The following is a 20,219-nucleotide window of genomic DNA, read 5'->3' as shown; positions in this document are numbered from 1 at the left end:
GACAGGGCTTCAGAACTGGGAACATTCCACTCTTTCCAGCCCTATGTACATTGGCAAAGTGTAGAGATACTTTTGATTCTGACAACTGGATTAGGAGGATGCTGTTGGCACACAGTTGATGGAGGCCTGGAATGATGCTGAATACCCTTCAGCACACAGGACCGCTCTTCCCACATAGTTCCAAGCTTATTTTCATGGTGAATTTGAGAAGCCATGTCTATCACAAGTTCTATGCCTAACTGATCTATGGAAGCCTCTAGACCACCAGATCTGTTTGACCATGTCTGACAAACTTTCATACCAGGAACCTAAGATGATCAGTCCTTCCTCCACCCAATGATTTCTATGTGTTTTGTTGAGTTTTTCTACTCCACATCTTTCTGCAAATAGCACTGTGTTTAAGAGTGAATTCTATACAGTAAAACTGTTAGGTCTGATAGACCCATCCCTCCCATTGCTCAGGTGGCCAGCCCTGGAGACAGACACTACACTGATTCTTAGGGAACCAAATATGTGTGTGTGGCTCCCTGCACAGCTCTCAGAGGTCACTGGAATGTATTTTCTTACCTCTATGCCAAGATTTGGGCAATGGCCCCCACGCTTCTATAAACAGCTCAGTCCAACAGAACTCAAAGACCATTGAATTGTGACTTTAACTTCTCAGGAGATAAAAAATTTAGTTCAGCATAAAGGACTGTTAACACCTGTTTTCTGCCTAAAAATGTATCGTAACTAGTCTTGGCACTGTGTGACAATGACTTGGGGAAGAACAAATGATTCCATGGGAAAGTCATCCTTAAAAGGTACAGTCTTTATGATGTAGACACAGAATTTTCAGTTTCCAGATTGAGGTGAAGGAATTGGGGTGTTGAAGCAATGGGGAGTATTCTTGGATCCAAATGTGCTCCCAAGAGGGGTTGACAAGATCTGAGTTTCCTGAGATCATTTATAGTTTCATTGACTACCCTACCACAGTATCCCTGGGGACATGCTCACAGAAGTAGGCCTGTTACCTCAGTAAAGTAGATAGCATTGTCCAAATACAAATGATTAACAGCATATAGCTAGAAGTCTATATATGGCATGAGTCAGTCACTTGTTACTTCCTTTTAACCTTTATCTCAGAAACAAGCCATATCTGCACATGTTCATCTAATCACACATATTCCTATAGACTTTTGCCAAGGACAGGGCAGTCTAATAGAAAAGGTTTTGGAAAATACAAAGACCATACAGACATCAGTTATGGGACTTGCACAATCTCAGGGAGGAGTGGTTTCTTTGTAGGTCGTTTGAGTCCTGCCTAGGAGATTGAAAACTTCTTCAAGGGAAGACATGACAGTCCTACTTGTTGTTTACAGTCCCCTGGTAGAGTGTCTAGCATGTGCCATATTGTCAACAAATGCTTGTTGAATGAGTGAAGAGAAGAATTCACAAACACCTAAAATGGAGAACTGGAGGCAGATACCCGAGCAAGCTTGGACTTGCCTTTCTGACACCCTAACCTGACCATTTAATGGTTAGGCCTGATCTATCTCTCTTGATTTAAAAACACCAAAGACAGAGGCAGCAAAGATATTACTAGGAAAAAGCCAGAATGCTTTAATTTAGGCTCAGCAGGTGCCTCCCTCCTGATTCAGGCATAGGTCCCTGGCAACCCCTCCACACACAACTTTACAGCACAACTTCTCCAGCACCTGGCCTGAGTGCACGCTTTCCTTCCACTCTGGTGGAGGAAGCAGAAGCTTTATCTGGCAAGCATGCTAAGGGAATCCTTATGCGCAGGGACTTTCTCGGAAGCACATCTGAAGCCAGTCTGAGCCTTACAAGCCGGTTGCTTGGTGTCAGGGTGACCTTCCTTACAAAGCTCTTCCTTCTTTATCCATCCTTTCTGAATTCTTACCATCTTCCAAGTCCCAATTCACCCTGAGCACTTACCACATTTCCTACGTTCTACCCATCCGATGACTTGGTCTGAGCTCATTTTATCTCCCAAGTGCATTTTTCTGGGGCAGGAACCATTCCTTCTGTTGTTTCTGATGTTTCCCAGCAACTCCAGGAATGTGGCTTTTACTTTTAGATGTTATAACAAAAAAACATCTAGCAATTTGACCTCTATAAATAGGGCCAAGATATTTCTGGAGTCTATGACTTAGATTATTGTTTGAATGTTAACAATGGAAAGAGGGCACAGGAAATACCAAAATATCTCAAAATACCATCCCACAGGCAGAATCTCTCTGCTGGCTCCCAAGAGACACTTATTTCACATTGTCTCCACACACATATACATGTGTATGTAGATATACTCATAGGCATGTATATAAGCACATGAATATAGATACCATACATGCATATACACATAAATATTTGTGCATGTTTATATTTACATTCACATGTATATAAACATATCGTTACACACATACATTTGAAGAGCAAACCCTCAGACGAACCTAGCAGATTAGCTAGACAGTATGCTTAAAAGAAAAGGACATAGTAAGCAAGACATAAGCTTTGGTGAGGATTGAATCTAGAGCAGTCAAGAACCTGGATCTGGGAGTGCTGAGCCAAATGGCTGCTTTCTTAGGACCTTAAATCACCAGGTGCTGGGATAGCCAGTGATGCATTTCAGACTCTGTTTCCCTGCCTGTAGGGACATGATTGCCCTGTGACCCAAGATCACAACTGGTGAATTCTGAGAGGGGAAGCGAGGCTGCCAGCTGCAAGTAGAAGAGATAGGCGCAGGAGCACAGTAAGAACAGACTCTTCGGAGACAGCTTCAGTGAGACAGTTCATTTAAAGGGGGCACAGAGGCTACTTAAAACTTTGTGGGGTGGGTAGGGACTTTCAGAGTGAGTGTGCATCATTGGTTGGGGCCAGGATGCTGGGGGTGCCTTATTTGCATAAGGAGGAATTCCAGGTGCTACATGACATGACCTTATATAAGCAGAGAAGTTTAACCAGGCTACCAAACTATGTGACCTCCTGGGGTGGGGAGGCAAAAGTAGGTGAACGGTCCAGGACAGCTGGGGCAGGGATATCATACTTCTGTACAATCAGGATGAGATTTCTGGGGTTTGGATATGCCTTGACCCTCCTCTTATTCCCAGCCTGCTCCACATCCACATCCCATGGTACCCTGGCTCCACACAGTTGTAGGAGAGCAGTGGGATAGTGGTGGCTTTTGTGTATGGAGAAATACATATATGTTCATAGGTGAAGACTCTCTTCAGGGACTGTGGCTATAAGGGAGTTCTCAGGTTTAAGTCATGCTGTTATATTCCAGCCGTCTCTTCCCAGGCTTTCAGTCCTTCTAGTTGTACAGAAGTCTTTTAATCAAAAACTTTTAGGGCTAGGGTTGTATGTGTCTACATTATTAGTTCATGACTAGTGAGGTTTCTTCCCACCTTCTTGGAAGGGTGGGATACATAGACGGTACTGGTGTTTCCTTAACAGTCCAGATGAAGATGGATATTTCCAAGGCTTCCCACAGTCTTAAACCAAAGAATGATGGTTTACTGTGGGTCATTTGGTAATGAAGACTGTGTTGTTTATCTCACACAAGGGAAATATCCACAGGTAAACTTCTTGTTTTACCCTCTCTGGACATATCTGTAATATAGAACCAATGTCTTATACCCGAGAGACTTCCCAGAACCTGTTCTAGAACAACTTGATGCCCCAAAGGAGGCCAATCCAGTGGTAGGAGGACTCTAAGGTATCTCTCATCTAATATTTTATTTACCACATCTGCATATTTAAATGTATTTGTTTTCCTGATAAGATACATAAAAATTGAGTGTCCAACCAGGGTGCCCTTCTCTTTTGTCTTGAGTTTACTTTAAGTCTCTTTTCACTTTATAAAATATTAAGGGAAAAGAAGAAGGAAGATGGAGGGAGAACTTACTTTGTGTCTTACTGTAAATGTGCAGACAGACTAGACACACGTGTGTTTTGTTTTCCAGGGAGATGTGCATCCAACAGGATGGGAGAGTTCATCTCACCGTTGTTTACTTTGGGAAAGAAGAAATGAATGAAGTCAAAGGAATACTTGAAAACACTTCCAAGTAAGTGCCATCTGGCACCATAGCCAGGAGTCACAGCACCAGGGTGGGTCTTCACATCCAGACCTGTATCTGCTTAGCTTTAGTTAATACTGGGTAACGTGGGAAGTTGATCATTGACTAGGCATGGGAAATTTAGAACCTTCCGTCTTCAGGAGACCACTCAGTCTTATACTGGTCTTATTTGTGTTAGGGTGATGACTCTGACAGTAGACACAAACTGCCCTGTATGGTAAAGGCATGAAAAACAGGCTTCTGGGAGCTCATGAATAACTGAAGGCAACCTCTCTCGGCAACTCAGGCTTGGGGCTTTCACATTTTCAGAGTCAGATTTAGGGAGAACACAGCTGTGCAATGAGCTCCTACTCGGCCGCTGCTTGACAGGCTAAGAGCAATACTCAGGCTCAAACCTCATCCACAGAGCAAATGGTCTCAGCCTTTCATCTTTGCCTTTCATCCATTATTCATTTAAAGACATCAGGGGACACCCAGAAGGGGTGACTGAGACAGGATCCTTAACTAAACACATCCAGTTAAACAGAAATTACTTCATCAAAACCTTTAGGCCTGGGGTTGTAGAAATATAACTCATTGACAAATTGCAGAGTGTAAAGCATGTATTCGGAAACAGCAAAGAGGGATTCTTTTTCTCTTCCAAGATAAATAATGGAATCTTGTACAAATAAGAAAGCCAGCATGGAACTGTCATGGTCTATGTTTGCTTGCCGTAGAGGTGTGCAGAAAAAGCCAGGCAAATAGCTCTGATATGTGTAAAGTTGTGACGGCCTTAATAGTAGTCAGTGGCAGAACTAGTTTGAACAGGTCCACATGGTTAGATATAAACAAGGCTGTCTGTTTTGAGTTTCTGGTAAGCGGTAATTGGATGACAGTTGAAGAATGACTTCTAAGATGGAGAACACTTCAGGGGTTAATTCTCAGGCTGTCACCAGACTTGTGTTAATGGTCACAATGAAAATTTCAAACTTCCCAAGAGCAGAGATCACCAGCCACAGCTAGAGCTCTATGACCATCCCACACACACATCTGTTACTGTAAATAACGTTTTATTGGGTGTAGCAGGTCTGTTGATGTACATATTATTTGTGGTTGTTAGATTCACAAAGCCTAGCAATTTACTATCTGGGTCTTTATAGAAAAAGAAAATGGTTCACCCTTATCCTAAAGCAATAGGAGCGAAAAGTAGTAAAGACTTGTGTGTGAGGAGGATTAAATCCAACAAAATATCTGGATTCTCTAAACGTAACTGAAATAGAAATTTCTTGAGTTTAATGCATTGACGGGAGACCAAAGATAAGGTTAGGGTTCATGTTCTCTGCCCAATGTACAAGTGTTAGCATCTTTGCCAATATCCAATTCCTGGACCAAATTGTTTTTAAAGTTTTCCAGGAGCTTCAAACCTGCAATCAAGACAGAAAAAAAAGATGTGGTGGCTACCCCTAGGGGCTACACACTAAACTGCAGGCATCTGCTCCATTCCAAAGTATTTTAAAAGTCTGTCCAGGCAGGTGACTCCAGGGTGTGCACAGGATCCTATCCTATTGGGTTTGACACTTTTTTTTTTTTCATATCTCAACGGATGTTGGGACACTCACTTGTGGTAACACAGACTAAGATGTATAAAAACCGTATGTACAACTAGAAGGCTAGTTTAGACATGTCGTAGGAAATGTTCTTTCTAGGGACTGGAAGCTTAAGTACTTTTCTCAACCAGTCCCTCCCATGTCAGGCTTCCGGGTTACTAAATGTCATAAGCATGTGATGCCACAAACATTGTGCAACACATTGATTTCTACAATGTTCAAATTTCTTGAATAGCAACACATTCACAAGCTGTTTGAGGTTTATTTTTTATAATATGTGTATGCATGTTTTGCCTCCATGTGTCTGTGTGGACTGTCTGCATTTCTGGTGCTTTCAGAGGTCAGAGGAAGATGTCAAATCCCCCAGAATTTGAATTACATTAGTTTCGAGGTACTAGGTACTAGGTGGGTGCTAGGAATTAAACCTGGGTATTCTGCAAGAGCAGAAAATGCTCTCAACTATTGAACTATCTCTCCACCCCATGGTATAGCAGTTCTAATGGTCAGTTAGTCAGATGAGCTTGTCTACCTTGGTACTCTGACTGAGGAAAATATATGCTCTTTTATTTTAATCTTAAGTGCCAACACCACACAGTACATGGACTCTCAACAGCACACAGTGCATAGCATTGTGGTAAATCCGCCTATATATTTATATGCCTATATAGAGGTACAAAAGGAATATAAGAGCCTGAAGCAGACTTTAATAGGTTTTAGAAGTGGGCTCAGAGGAAGTAGACTCTGTATTCACAAGAAAAGAACGCTGAATTATAAAAATACTGGTGTTGTAGTGATTGAGCTACAGGTGAGTTAGTTTTCAGAATGAAAATATAATCAACTGTTGAGGCAAGAGAGTAGAAACTGGTTAGAGCAGGAAATAGTGGCTTCAAGTCCAGACAGAAAGGAAGTGTGTAGTAGGTAGACAGTCAAGCAGGCCGCATCAACAGCCATTCTTGGTTCTTGATACACACAACAAGGACCCGATGATAAGTCAGTGTGGAGCAATGGTCACCTCAGTCCTAGGTATCTGACACATATGGGGTCCAGCTGAGGGGAGTTACTTACTTTTTCTGTTCTGGCATGTCCAGTAAGTTTTGAGGTCTGGATTCATTGGTAAGATTTCAATATAGCTATGTGCCCCTACGGTCTTAACCCACCCTGGTAGAGTTAGAGGACAGCACCCCTTTTACTTCTATGAAAAAGGCATGTATCAGTATGTGCAACACGGCTGGTTCCAGACATACGATGGTGTTTACTAATATATCCAGGGGCCCCGTTATCCTCTACTCTCAAAAAGGGTACAAAAGCTGCTTATAGGGCTAGGGAGATGACCCAGTGGTTAAGAGTACTGGGTGTTCTTCCAGGGAGCTACATGTGACTCCTAACCACCTGTAACTAGCTCCAAGGGACTTATAGGTACTTTCACACATGTCACACACACACACACACACACACACACACACACACACATACACACACACGGGGGGGGTGGAGAGAGAGAAAGAGAGATTTAAATATGCATAAAATACAAACAAATCTTTCCCAAAAAAATGCAGTGTCTCAAGACTATACATAGCCTGAAAAACCATAGTTTTGTAGAACATAGAATGACTTATCGCAAGGTACCGCTACAATACCTGGTGAGTAGAAGTCTTAAAATGTCTCTTACTTGGTTAAAAAAAAAAAAAAAAGTTTCTGAACAAGGGTAGCAAAACCACCTGCGTCATAAGAAATGGTGCACCTGAAATACTGGAAAATATCCAGAAGTGAATCCACTATGTGCAGAAAACTACATGCTAATGACTCCTGGGACCTGTGATTTGAAGTAATGAATGCTACATAAGTTCAGGCAAAATTAATTTGCACTCCATTTCTCTATGTGGATGATATCTGTTATACTGATGTGAATGATGACCATGGTGTCCTTCACCAGGTGGGTGGGATCTTTTTGGATGCTTGGGCATCTATAGTGGCTGAGTTGATCCTTCCAGAATGTTTCTATGGCACATCCTTGCCAAGATCACTTTGGGCTTCTTGTCATTATTATTCCTGTCCTTGTAATGATTCCCTGTACCATTTATTTACCCTCTACTTCTCTCTCAACCTCAGATCCTCTGTGTGGCTCTTCTTCACACACTCCTGGCCCTATCATCTCTGAACACTAGCCATATAGACAATAGCATTTATGTTAGGCATATGCTATATAATATAGTGAGTTACACTTCTATAAAACCAACTTTGCAGCTAGATTATAAGTTGTTTAGTAAATGACAATATATCTTATTTGTCCTCATAACTCCAGCACCTGACCCAAGTTTGTTCATTTAAGGGAAAGATTCTACCAAGCAATTATTAGATTTGGATATACAATAACATACATTCACAGGCACACACACACACTTTTGTCTGAGGCTTTACTTAGATAACATCACTGTTCTTTTAAGGTAGCAAGAATGCTTATTCAATGGCATTTTATTTTCTATTACTGTTATTTTATGAACAATCTCATTAAATGTTCATAACCACTTTTGGTGCATGGATGTATGCGTGACATGAATATGTGAATGCATTTTCACATGCATAGGTATATGTACACATGTGTGTGCAGGCATGAGCTTGATATTAGGTATCTTTTCCAATTGCTCTCCTCCTTATGTATTGAGGAAGGGTTTCTCACTCAACTTAGAGCTAGATGTTTTCCAAAAGTCTGGTTAACCATTTGTTCCTGGGATTCCCTGTCTCTGTCTCCTCCTTGCTAGGACTACAATTGGGCCACCATACAGCTTCTATCTCCCCAGGCTCTCTGACCTTTTGTGTCTAGCTTTTTGAGGTAAGTATTATTATCAGCTCTCTTTCATAGTTGACAAAACTGGAGCTTAGAACGCTCGTTCCTGAGGTCTTCACTCTAGTCACGTGAGAGGGCCAAGTGCCCCTCAGTGCCCTCGTAAGATCCATAATTGTTAGTTAAAGGTAATGAGATTTGTAATCAGGCTAAATGAAATCCCCTTCATTTGGAAATCAGTATTGTAATTAAACTGTTCTAAATCCAGCTAAATGCAAACATTTTCAGAATATCTAAAAATAAAGTCTTATTTAATGACTAGTTTGCAATGTTTTATGTTCTCTTCCTCTGAGTTTATACTTCCTTCGTTGAGCTTTGTATTTCAGTTGATTGCTACAGATTGGTGTTTTGCAAACTCTGGTTTGTGATTCATTAGAGGATTACAAAATCGATTCAGTGGGCTTAGTCACTCAGTGTGTTTGAAAAAATAGAATAGAGTAGGCTGCAAATTTTCCAAATGAATCACAGGTATAAAGGATACACATTGTTCGATGAAACACTAGTTTCATTGCGTACACAGGAACATGTCCTGTGATATGAAGACAGTAGGTTCCTTTGTAAAGATTGTAGTTAAAATGTTTGCAAGCCCCTGTCACAGAAAATGGCACAAATGACTTCACAGTACCTGATTCTTAGTTTACACATTTTCCCATGATATTTCTGTTCTCAAATAAAAACTTAATTCAGTAGCTCTCAAATATACATAAGTTTTGGTATAACCTTGAACGCTTTTTAACATGCAGAGTGCTTGGACCCAGCCCCAGATATTCTGAGTCAGCAGGCTTGAGCTGCAGCCTGAGAACCAGCAGCAAATCAGTTTCCTCATGCACTGTTGTATCTGGTCATGGCTCACTCTGAGTCGCACCAGTCTAAGAGGCCATTTGATTGGAACCGTACAATAGGATATTTTAAAAACTGTAACTTGGAGTTGAATTATCATGCATCTTTGTCTGATCATGAGGACACAGAAGCATCTTTCAGAGAAATCATATCTGAGAATTGCATGAACAATGAGTCACTGAGAGATAGGCAGCTAGCTCCTTGGGGAGGGTACCTGTTGTATAAACATAAGGACCAGAGTTTGGATCTCCAGCACTCAGGGTGTAGCCATATGTGTCTATAACTCTGGAACTGGAAGGGGGAATAGAGATAAGAAGTTCTTCAGAGCTTGCTAGCCAATCAGTAAGCACTAGCTCCAATGAGAGATTCAATTTCAACAGATAAGATGGACATCTGATATGAAAGACAACTGATGTTGACTTCTGGCTCTTGAATACTCACTCAGACACATGTACATGCAATCATATACACCTGTACATATGCAAATGTGCATACACATATATGATTTATATATGTGCATACATACACATGAGAGAGAGAGAGAGAGAGAGAGAGAGAGAGAGAGAGAGAGAGATCTACTTTGTGTGTGAGGGAAAAAGAGTCTTGTAGTTGTGGTGGTGGTGTCATGGACCTGCGTTACCACAATGTGTGATAGCATTTCAAACCATCACATTTTTGTCATTTCATGGAGATTTCATCTAGATAAGTGAGGGGAGAATTTGTGTGTACAGAAGGACAGGAGAACTACATGTAAATTCTCAGCTAAAATCCCACAGTCAAATAATCACAAATGTCATTGTGAATGTGGACACGTTGGAACTCTTGTCCGCTGATGGCAGAAATGGAAAATGGTGCCGCTGCTGGACAAGAGTTCAGTGGTTCTTTAAACAATTTAGAATAGAATTACCTTCTAAACTAGAAATTTCATTTCCTCTGTAAATCCAAAAATAATTGAAAATAAACATTTAAACAAGTGTGCACAAATATTCAGTGGTATTATGAACAGTTTGCAAGGTAGAATCAACTCCAATGTCCATTGTCTGATGAACAAAAAATAAATACTATAAACTAAAACGTAAACTATTCAGCTATAACAGGTAGTCAAGTACTAACACATGCTGCGGTGTGGACGAAATGTAGAGACATTCTTCTAAATGAAAGAAAGACACAAAAGATTGACAATGTCAAATTCCATTTATGTGAAATATCCAAGATATATACATTTTTAAGACCAAAAGTGTATTACTAGTCTCCAGGAGTTGGCTATTTAAAGGAATAGGGGGTGACTATTCATCAGAACATGGGGGTCAAGACAACATACTGGAAATGGAATGAGGTGAAAGTTATTCAGTGTTGTGATTGGAAAAATTGCCACTGTATTCTGTACTTCAAAGTAGTTCATCGCCATTTACAGTTTTACTTAAGGATATCCTGAGTTCCCTATAGAAACTTATAAAAACCAGCTTGTGTAAGCTCAGACTGTTGAGAATTCAAAATCAATTATTGAAAATGCTTACAGGAAAAAAAAAAACAACAGGAATGAATGTGTTTGGGTTTCAATTCTTCATTGCATTCAAATGTCTTTATTTGACAGTAGAGCCCATAAAACATTTTGATTCTTAGGGCTATGCAGTGTAAAGCTTTAAATTACATATTTGCTAGAATCCTAGCTTCTATGCAAAATTTTGAAGTTTTTTTTTAAATAAAAGGCTATTGTGGGAAGTGTCACATTAAGAGAATTTCTTTACAGCTGTGAGAAAATGTCTGTATTAGAACCAAACATAGGAGACAGCAAGGTCTTTTATCACTTTTAATCTTCTCATTTGGAAAAAATGTAAGGCAATTAGGGGAATTAAAAGCAGCAGAAGCAATGGTTTCTCAGGTCATCATAACCTCTACAAAAATGACTGTATGTAACCGAGAGGTCCCCACGCAGCAGATTTATTATATCAAAGAAAGGAACTGAGTGGGAAATTCAAGTGCTTTGTCAATTACGAAGATAATTCAAGAAGTAATTAGGAATAAATCATGTATCCTTTTGTGTGTCCATAGTAGAAATTTACATACTAGTGAGATGGAGGGCCCCATTCCGCAGTGCTCAGTGCCTGTTTCCTGCTATGCCACAACTATAGGCATGTCATCAAACATGGCGATTCATTGTGAGAGCAAATTAAATATTTCAAACACAAATTGCATCCTATCTTCTCAGCTTTGTTTTCTCTTACTCCACATCTACCTCCTCTTAAAAGATAAGGTTTTTATTTACCCTTCCAAATCCTTCCACTGGTTTCAGCCTCTTTCAAATGGGAAGTGGGCTTGTATAAAGAGTAAAGGCTTCCTGGTTAGCACGTGGGAATGCTGAACTCTCCTTGTAGGAAAAGCTCTATCCAGACAGTAAGTTCTTCAGGAAGTGACTGGAGAGATTCAGTCATTTCTACTTACTCATCTCTTGCTGTGCAGAGTGTTTTTAGTCTCTTCTTTGTCCCTCTGTGTGCCACTTATGAGCCAGAACTGGGTAATTTCTGAACAGAGGAGATGTATGGAGTTGCTTCCTTTAAAGGATCCGAACCTGCTAAAGCCTCTTGTGCATCGGTCCGATTGATACAATAAGGTATCAAGATACAAGAACGACTGGGGGAGGACTCGGTAGCATGCCCAGAGAGGTCTCTCTAGTTTGCAGGGAGGTACTCAAAAGATTTGAAAAGAGCCCCTTCAGAAAGATATGAAGACAGTATCTACTTGGAAAGGCTCACAAGAAGAAACATGTGGTCCCAGTCTATGATTCATCTATCATGAGTGTCCACTGGTTTGTCACCAGAGTTGGGCAGGTAGACAGCAAATCTGAATGCCTGCATGTGGACTCAGTGGTCTACACTCATGGCCATGACGTTCTCAGGTGGAGAACTCACTGCACAATGGACTTTGAGGTCTTGCTATCCTGGCAGCCAAAGGGGACCCATAGGTGGATGACAGAGACAGTACTATCTTTCCTTGATGGATGACCATTGATGATTCTAACAAATGATTGTAACATTTGTGTACATATGTCCCACTGATCAGGACCTGGTGAGCCATCAGGGCTTCAGAGGAGGCCAGAGGAAGTTGTCCCTGGGTGGCCATGCCCAAGGTAGATGAAGGGGCCAGGAAGGACTGTAGAGGACAGAATTCTATAAGGCATGGGCACAAGCTGCTGGGCTTCCTGTGTTATTGCCCCAGTACCACCCCCTGGTTAAACAATGCACATACAGAGGAGATGCCCTCCTGGGGCTATCAATGTACCCTGGAGACTGGTTGTGATCCACATTGGGAATGGGTAGTGCCCTGGAAATCACAAGGAGTATCTTATCTTTATAGACAGCATGGCTGAAGAGAAAAAAGCAAGTTGCTGCTATGTAAGGTCGGACAAAGTGTTTCTCTGGACCTAGGTTCCTGAATAATTTTTCTTTAGAAGCAACACATTCAGGCAGAGAGGGTAGTGTTCAAAGGCTTTTTCTAAACATTTAAATTAAGGTCATCTCAAGCCCTAGTGCCATGGATGTCCCTCCTCTTTTTCCAAAGACTGTCATGCAAGCCCTGGCCTCTGCTGTGGAGCAGATGAAGGTGTTTATTGGGGCAAGCAGCTTGAGCCAGGATAGGAAGAGTTTTTGTGCAGAACAAGATAGATTTATTTGTGCGTTGAGCAGCCACATGTGTCAGATTCTTGGTTTTCTCTTAAACTCTGTAGTATCCCATCTTTTACTATCTCTGTTTTTGTTTCCCGTTGCATCTCTTATAGGCTGTTGTATCTTCAACACAGTTAGCTCAGGCGTTCTTATCACTCACCTTGCATTCTTCTACTCACATATGACGTGACTTCAGAAAGTATCTATACAGATTGACTACAGGCTATCCCAGGCTGCAGTAGCACTGTTTCTGCTCTTCCAATGTAACACTGAAGAAAAAGTGTGCCTCTTGCCTTAGGAAAGGTTGCTTAGGACATGTTCATGCAGAAGAGATACATGTTTAAACCAAGTGTGGGTCACATTTCTGTAACTCCACACCTTAGATGGAAGGTAGATTGTCAGTTTAAGCCTAGCCTAGTCTACATAACATGATCCTATTTCATTAAACCTAATAAATAAACAAATAAGCTTTTATATTTAAAATCTTTCATGTTAAAATTTAAAAATCCCTTTAGGACAGTTACCTTTTAAATTATGAGTCAGAGATAACCTGAGGGAGCACTGTGTTTCGAAATGATAACTTTCCTACTCTGTAAACCAGATAACAAATACCCCTGTGGTTCAGGAGACAAGGTTTCAGAGGGTATAAAAACTGAAACAATTGAACAAGGCTGACCCTGGATAAAGCATCTGGGAGAACTGGCTGGAAAGCCCTCTAGGTGAGCAGGTGAAATCCAGACCTCTCCCTCAGGGAGTTTCCCTTGGCAGCTAAACAAACATGGCAGGAGAACATGGGCTCTGGTGACTTAGAACAGCTGGGGCTGAAGAAACTTCTAGGAGCTCAAGGCTGCCTTCCAGGTCCTCCCAGCACCTGTGTGTTTGTGGAAACAGACTTGTATTTTTCTTAACTGGTGCCAGCTGTAATTCTGAAAAGGATCGGAACTTTCTGAAGTCATAGTCTCGGTGTTAATCAAAGAAACTGGGCTGAGCCACCACCCCTGAGCAAAGGATGGCAGATAAGGCTCGGAAGCAGGAGGGGAAATTACAGGGGTAAAGTAAGTGAAGACTCACAGTCCAGGAGGATGTCAGCGCTGGAGGTGCCTTGAAACTAGGTGAACAGGGTTTTGGAGAAAGGTGGTAGACACAAGAGACTTGATTCTAAATAAGTCTCCAAATAGAGAGGCTAGGAGCACTGTAACTTCTAGTCATAAATCTGTATTTGCACATATTCATAGACATCCAGTGTGCACACGGTAGGGAGCAGGCTACCTGACTTAAAAAGCTGACTCAAAGAGCAGGGTTTTCACATACCAATGTCTTCCATCTTAGGTTGTCTGTCCTGTTGGTCCTGTCTGGAGTCAGACCGAGACTAGGCTGGGCCCATAGATTCCTGAGATAAAACACCAAAGCTTCCTTTGAGATCTGAAAGAAAACAGTCAGTCACAGAAGAGTAGCAAAACTGGTTGTTGTGATCAAATCCCCAGATCCCAGCACTACTTGGTGTGTGAAAAGCTTAGGACTTAAATACTTTGTGTTGCCCTACACCACAAGTTGCAAGGAAGATAAACAATTAATAATGGGAATAGTGTTTCTTCTGTGTCTGCTGAATATATCAAGATGGGGAGAAGTTGGAGAGTGGTGGGGCTGAGCCAAGGTAGGAAGAGCAAGGACTGAGGGAAAAACAAACCATGATCAAAGATGGATGGAGTCAACAAGGAGACTTGCCAGATGCCGGCCTCCTTGGCACACGGGAGCTGGAAGAGGACTGAATGCAGCCTTTCATTCTACCTGCTGGAAGGCTGTCCAGGTCCCTCTTGCACCAAATGAATTATATTTTGCCCAGGCTTGTCCTGTTTGAGAAGGTTCTGCTATTGGGGGGACAGTTCAACAAACTAAAGACTCTTCTTGGCTTCAGCAGCCTGGGCTTGAGAATCCTTACCTGTACCGGTGATGGCAGGAGCCGATGCTCATATTGCCAGATCCCCTTGCCCCCACTAAAATAGTCACTCTAAAACGGCTAAGGAGACTGTTATTATTCTCTCTATGCAAATAAAGCAACTAAAGAACAGAGTGAGGAATGAGTTTGTCTGCCTCACAAAGCCAATTTATAATGCAGCCAGTTCTGATGCATCACTGCTTTCTAACTGCAAGGTGATACTTTTTCCCACCATGCAATGCTGCTGTATCTAAGCTAGAAAAGAATGAAGGGGAGTGAGGGAGGAAAGAAGAAGGGAGGGAAGGAGGGAGGGAAGGAGGAAGGGAAGAAAGAAGGAAAAGAGGGAAGGAGGGAGAGAGGGAGGAAGATAAATTTTAGCCTGTCTGGGGCAAGACACATGAAGAACATGTCACCTGGTCCCCGGACTTGAATTCAGATAGGCAGATGCTGGGAAGCTGTATTCCACAGTGACTGAGCTTTGTGCACTAGGATTATGTGAGGCCCAGGATACATGGAGATGTCTCTGGGGTTTGTTTCACCTTTACCGATTCCAAGTTCCTTCACAATGAATGTGCTTTTATGACAATAGTAGTCTCAATGTAGAAGAACTAGCAGAAATAGAGGAAATAAACCCACACTGAAAGTTCATTAGGGGCAGGAGAGATAGCCCAGTGGTTAAGAGCACATACTGTTCTTGTAGAGGACCCAAACCTGGTTCCCAGCACAGTTGGGTGGCTTACAACTGTTTGTAACTCCAGCTCCAGGGGTCTAACACTCTTCTAGACTCTATGAGCATCTGCACACACATGTACATATCATTAACTTTAAAAACTAATTTCAGTAGAAACTGGGCATCTTAGCATTTATCTGTAATGTCAGCTGAGTCGGGAAGAATATGAAATCAAAGCCATCCTGGACTGGACAGCAAGACCCTTTCACAAAACAAAACAAAAACTTTGCTAAGTGTTCCCTGTCCTTTGAACCCCACTGGTGTCCCTTCAGTCTGGCTATTCTGCCCTTGCTTGGTGGCCACACTCCTCTCATGGTAATAGAATGTTCTGAGTGGGATGGCCCCAGCTGTGCATTTTCTAGGGACTCTGTCCTCCTGGATACTGTGATAATGTGTCAATCCTTGATCTTCTGCTTCCTCACTTCTAGAGCTGCCAACTTCAGGAACTTCACCTTCATCCAGCTGAGTGGAGAATTCTCCCGGGGAAAGGGACTGGATGTTGGCGCCCGCTTCTGGAAGGGAAGTAACGTCCTGCTCTTCTTCTGCGATGTGGACATTTACTTCACCTCTGAGTTCCTCAACACATGCAGGCTGAACACACAGCCAGGTTTGTGCTGCCTTGTTCTTACCACTTTCTGGCACTCAGCTCTCTCTTTCACTCAGCAATTGCTCTGTGCACAGTCCACCCTGATGTCCTGCTCAGGACTGAGAGTCACTTTCCTCCAGTAACAAAGACAAGGAAGGTGACCTTGTTTAATTCAGCCTTGGGTATTGAGCAACAGGCCTGTCAGGCACACTAATTCTGGGACTCTATCTTGTTGCCCTTTTCTGTTTTCCACTGGCAAGTCAGATGAGTGGAACACACACAGGAGAGACATTAGGCCCGAGGACTTGGGCCTGGAAAAGCCACTCAGCTCTAAAGGGAGAAAGGTAGCTATGGGCTGGTACCAAGGCAATGGATGGAAGAAATATAAGATACAAAAAATATTTGTGGACTTAGACACAGCTACAAATAGCGAAGAATCTTGCTATGGTCATTTGCTGTTAAAATGTGGCACTTCTTCCAGATATATTAAAGCCCAGGTAAATAAAGGGCAGCTACATTGAGCTCTCCTCTGCCCAGGGTCTCCCTCGTCTTCTTTGCCAGCCTTTAAAGTTGTGCTAGGAAGCAGCCCTTAAGCATACAGGATGGAAACAGCAGGGCACTTCATATACATCGCTTTGGTGAATACAATTCCAGCCATTGACTGTAAACAACTTGCCTATATCCTCATCCTGGGAGAACAGAAAAGTTCAAGAATCAGACTGACTGGTCTAGCTGGTGAGACACTTCTGAGATCGAGTCTAGAGTTGAATGAAGAGACAAGAGAGAATAGATGAAAATGTCGCCTGGACTATTTCAGACAGCTGAGTGCATATGCAGTGGAATGAGTCACTCTCTTAAGCAGATGTTTGCCTTCTGATTTGCAGGGAAGAAGGTATTTTATCCGGTTCTTTTCAGTCAGTATAACCCTGGCATCATCTACGGCCATCACGACGCAATCCCTCCCCTTGAACAGCAGCTGGTGAGTAATTACCCTGCAGATGTCTGTGTGTGGCTGTTTTGTGTGGCTCATTACTAGGGGCACCTGACTGTGAGACAAGGTGAGTGGGCATCTGCAGACCAATCCCCTTGGTGGCTTTTAAGTTTGGCAGATTTCCTGGCCTCTGCTCCGAGTGCTGTGTTGATTCAAAGCACTTGCCATATTTAAAAGCGGAAAATAAATCAGAGCGGTACCTTACAGGAGGGTAATTTCACAGCTTCCTAGTTTTCTTCTATCATTTTAGGAACTACTATTACTGGATGCTAGAGCATGCTTTCTCTTTACCATTATAAAATCTAGCAAGAAAAGTGAGGCTGGTGTTCCCATTTTTTAGGTGAAAAGCAGATGACTGAAAGGGGTGGGTCACCCCAGAGTTACAGGGAGTCAGTGGGGAGCAAGGATCTGATCCTGTCTCCTGCCCATCCCATCTCATCACCACTGCTATACATCCCAGTACTGGGGCAGATGTTGGCAACACTGGTATCCCCACAAAGGTAGCTTTCAAAGAAATAGTGGAGAGACTTCTCTGCCAAGATCCTGGCTGCATGGGTGATAGGTTGCAGAACCACAGGGCGGCAGGGCCTGGTCACTCTCAGACATCACAGACCACTGAAGCAGAACAGAAAATGGGAAATGAGAGAAACCAGAAGAGGATCCTCATAGCTCTTCCAAAGCTGTACCTGAGTAATGGTGTCCCTGTACCCATGTGGGGTATGCTCTAAGACTGTCACTGGGTGCCTGAAATAATGAATAGTACAAAGTTATAAGTAATACCAAGCCCTGTATATAGTGTGGCTTTCTCTGTTCCTATACCCATAGTAACATCTAAATTATACATTAGCAGTGAGAAAGTAACAGCAGTGACTAATGATAATATAGAATAATTATAATAATATTCTAAGATAAGCATTACTTAAAACATAATTTACTCATTTCTGGAATTATCCATTTAATATTTTGGGGCCTCAGCTGATAGCAGTAACTAAAACCGTGGAGAGTGTAGGTGGGGGTATACTGTACTGTTGGCTGCCTGGGCACAGAGCAGACCCCTCTGGTGCCCCGCTCAGGGTGATCTTTCCAGCAGGGAGATTATTTGTGATATTTCTGTGTCCTGTTAGCAAGTCTGAAAATGCCATGCTTTTCCCACTGAATACCCTTGTACAGATGGGACATAGACATACAAACCTGATAGAATTAAATTTCCTCGTGACCCATGGAAAGAGGACAAATGGGTTGACAACGCTTGTTCTGTGAAGTTCATTTGAGAGTTTATCTGTGATAAACTCTCAGAAGTAACAAAAACCCATTCCTTCCAGGCCTATCCCCTGCCCTTCACCCTCCTCAGGTAATGTGATTCTTTACAGAACACCGCAACTCTGGGTGCTTTCTGGTTGGAGGAGGTTCTTCATATCTCATACTTGTCCTAGCATGATTGTGTTGGGCTCAAGCTAGAAAGTGCATAAACAGTCTCCTCTTCTGCCATCAAATGTTAGCACTACGGATGGAGTGTGTGTCTGTGTATGGGCTACATCTCTCTCTGGGCCTTATAGAGGAAAACAATCCAGGGTCACAGCCAAAGAGACAGTTTTCTACTTATGAGCAAGAAGTCTCCCGCGGACAAAGGGCTCTGGATTTCCATCCCAGGAGTTGTAAGCTTCTCTTGGGACTTTAAGGGAAAATGGAATAAAGTATTTGTTTTCTTTCAACCAATGGGAATAATAGTCCCTTTGGTTTTAATTAAAGCTCTGTTTTACATTTGACATTGGCGGCAATGATTAATTTTTCTGGTTCAGACTCAGACCGGCCTTATTTGCTTGCAAGGGATTCTTTTCACTTCATAATCTAAAGGTTTTGTCCTTTTTAGTCCACCCTGCTGAGAGCAGGTAGGAGAGCAAGCAGAGAGACAGGCAGTGTAGAAGCAGATTTGTCAGACCACAGGACAGGCAGTGCAGGGAGAGATAATTCAGATCCCCATGGCCACAGCTTGCAGCCCTGAGTCAACCTACATTTTGACATTTATTTCTGAAGGCATCATTGACTTCTCCTCCAGTTCATAAAGCTACTGCTTCAGAGTTCAGTATTTAAAATTACGTAGTTCAGTGAAATGCAATTTGAAGGCTTCCCGTTCCCCAGAGAAATGCGTGATTATGTCCTTCGTTAAACAAGTCATTTTCTAAAATTTTATTTGTACTTATGTGTGTAAGTGCAGAAGAGTATATGAGATCTCTTGGAGCTGGAGTTACATCTGATGCAGGTCTTTGGAACAAAACTCAGGTCGTCTGGAGGAGCAGCAAAATTCTTTGTCAGTGAGCCATCTCTACAGTCCCAAGACAAACTGTATCACTTGCTGACTATAAAGGTCTGGTCCAGACCCTGAGGCAGAATGACTGGTTCATGGTTGCATGGCCAGAGGCTAGGGAGATGGCTCCGTGGATGAAGTGCTTGTTGGGAATGCATGGGGATGTGTTCAGGTCCCCACCCTACCCAGGACAGGTGAGTGGTACATGCCGGAAACCCTGACACTAGGGATCTGATAAGGACAGGTAGATCCCAGCAGGAGATGTGAGGCAGTCACTAGCCAAACAAGCTAGCCCAAACTGCCTGCTCCAGGTTCATTGGAGAACTTGTGTCAAAAAAATCAGGTGAAGAGTGACAGAGGAAGATACCCAAAGTTAACCTCAGACCTCTACATAAGCAAGGATGAGCACCCACAGGCAAATGTGCAAACACAGATAGACACCAGCACACACACACACACACACACACACACACAGCCTCAAAATTAAGATCGACAGGTCTTTGAGTGGCAGAGCTCAGTCCCCACCATTATGTTCTTCTCCTTGAGCAGGGGAATAGACCTGCTGAGTATCCCCTAGAGAGCTGCGGCATAAAAGAAAGGGCCTGAAGAGAACTCCAGAGGCAGACATCAGACTACAGAAATTAGTATAGCGGAGACAGAAT

At 42.5% G+C, this 20,219-nt stretch overlaps 1 protein-coding gene across 4 annotated transcripts in view; it reads left to right on the top strand.

The window, feature by feature from the left end:
• Csgalnact1 (chondroitin sulfate N-acetylgalactosaminyltransferase 1) overlaps positions 1-20,219 on the top strand; it is a 331,610-nt gene that overhangs the window by 299,703 nt on the left and 11,688 nt on the right. For all 4 annotated transcript variants that reach the window (XM_034520928.2, XM_034520929.2, XM_076914248.1 and 1 more), the window contains 3 exons: positions 3,966-4,067; positions 16,104-16,282; positions 17,146-17,240. In XM_034520928.2, coding sequence (XP_034376819.1) covers positions 3,966-4,067; positions 16,104-16,282; positions 17,146-17,240 — 376 coding nt within the window. The remainder of the gene's footprint in view (positions 1-3,965; positions 4,068-16,103; positions 16,283-17,145; positions 17,241-20,219) is intronic.

This window comes from Arvicanthis niloticus, chromosome 16 (genome assembly GCF_011762505.2).
Source record: "Arvicanthis niloticus isolate mArvNil1 chromosome 16, mArvNil1.pat.X, whole genome shotgun sequence".
Classification (NCBI taxonomy): domain Eukaryota; kingdom Metazoa; phylum Chordata; class Mammalia; order Rodentia; family Muridae; genus Arvicanthis; species Arvicanthis niloticus.
This window is presented reverse-complemented; position numbering and strand designations above follow the sequence as displayed.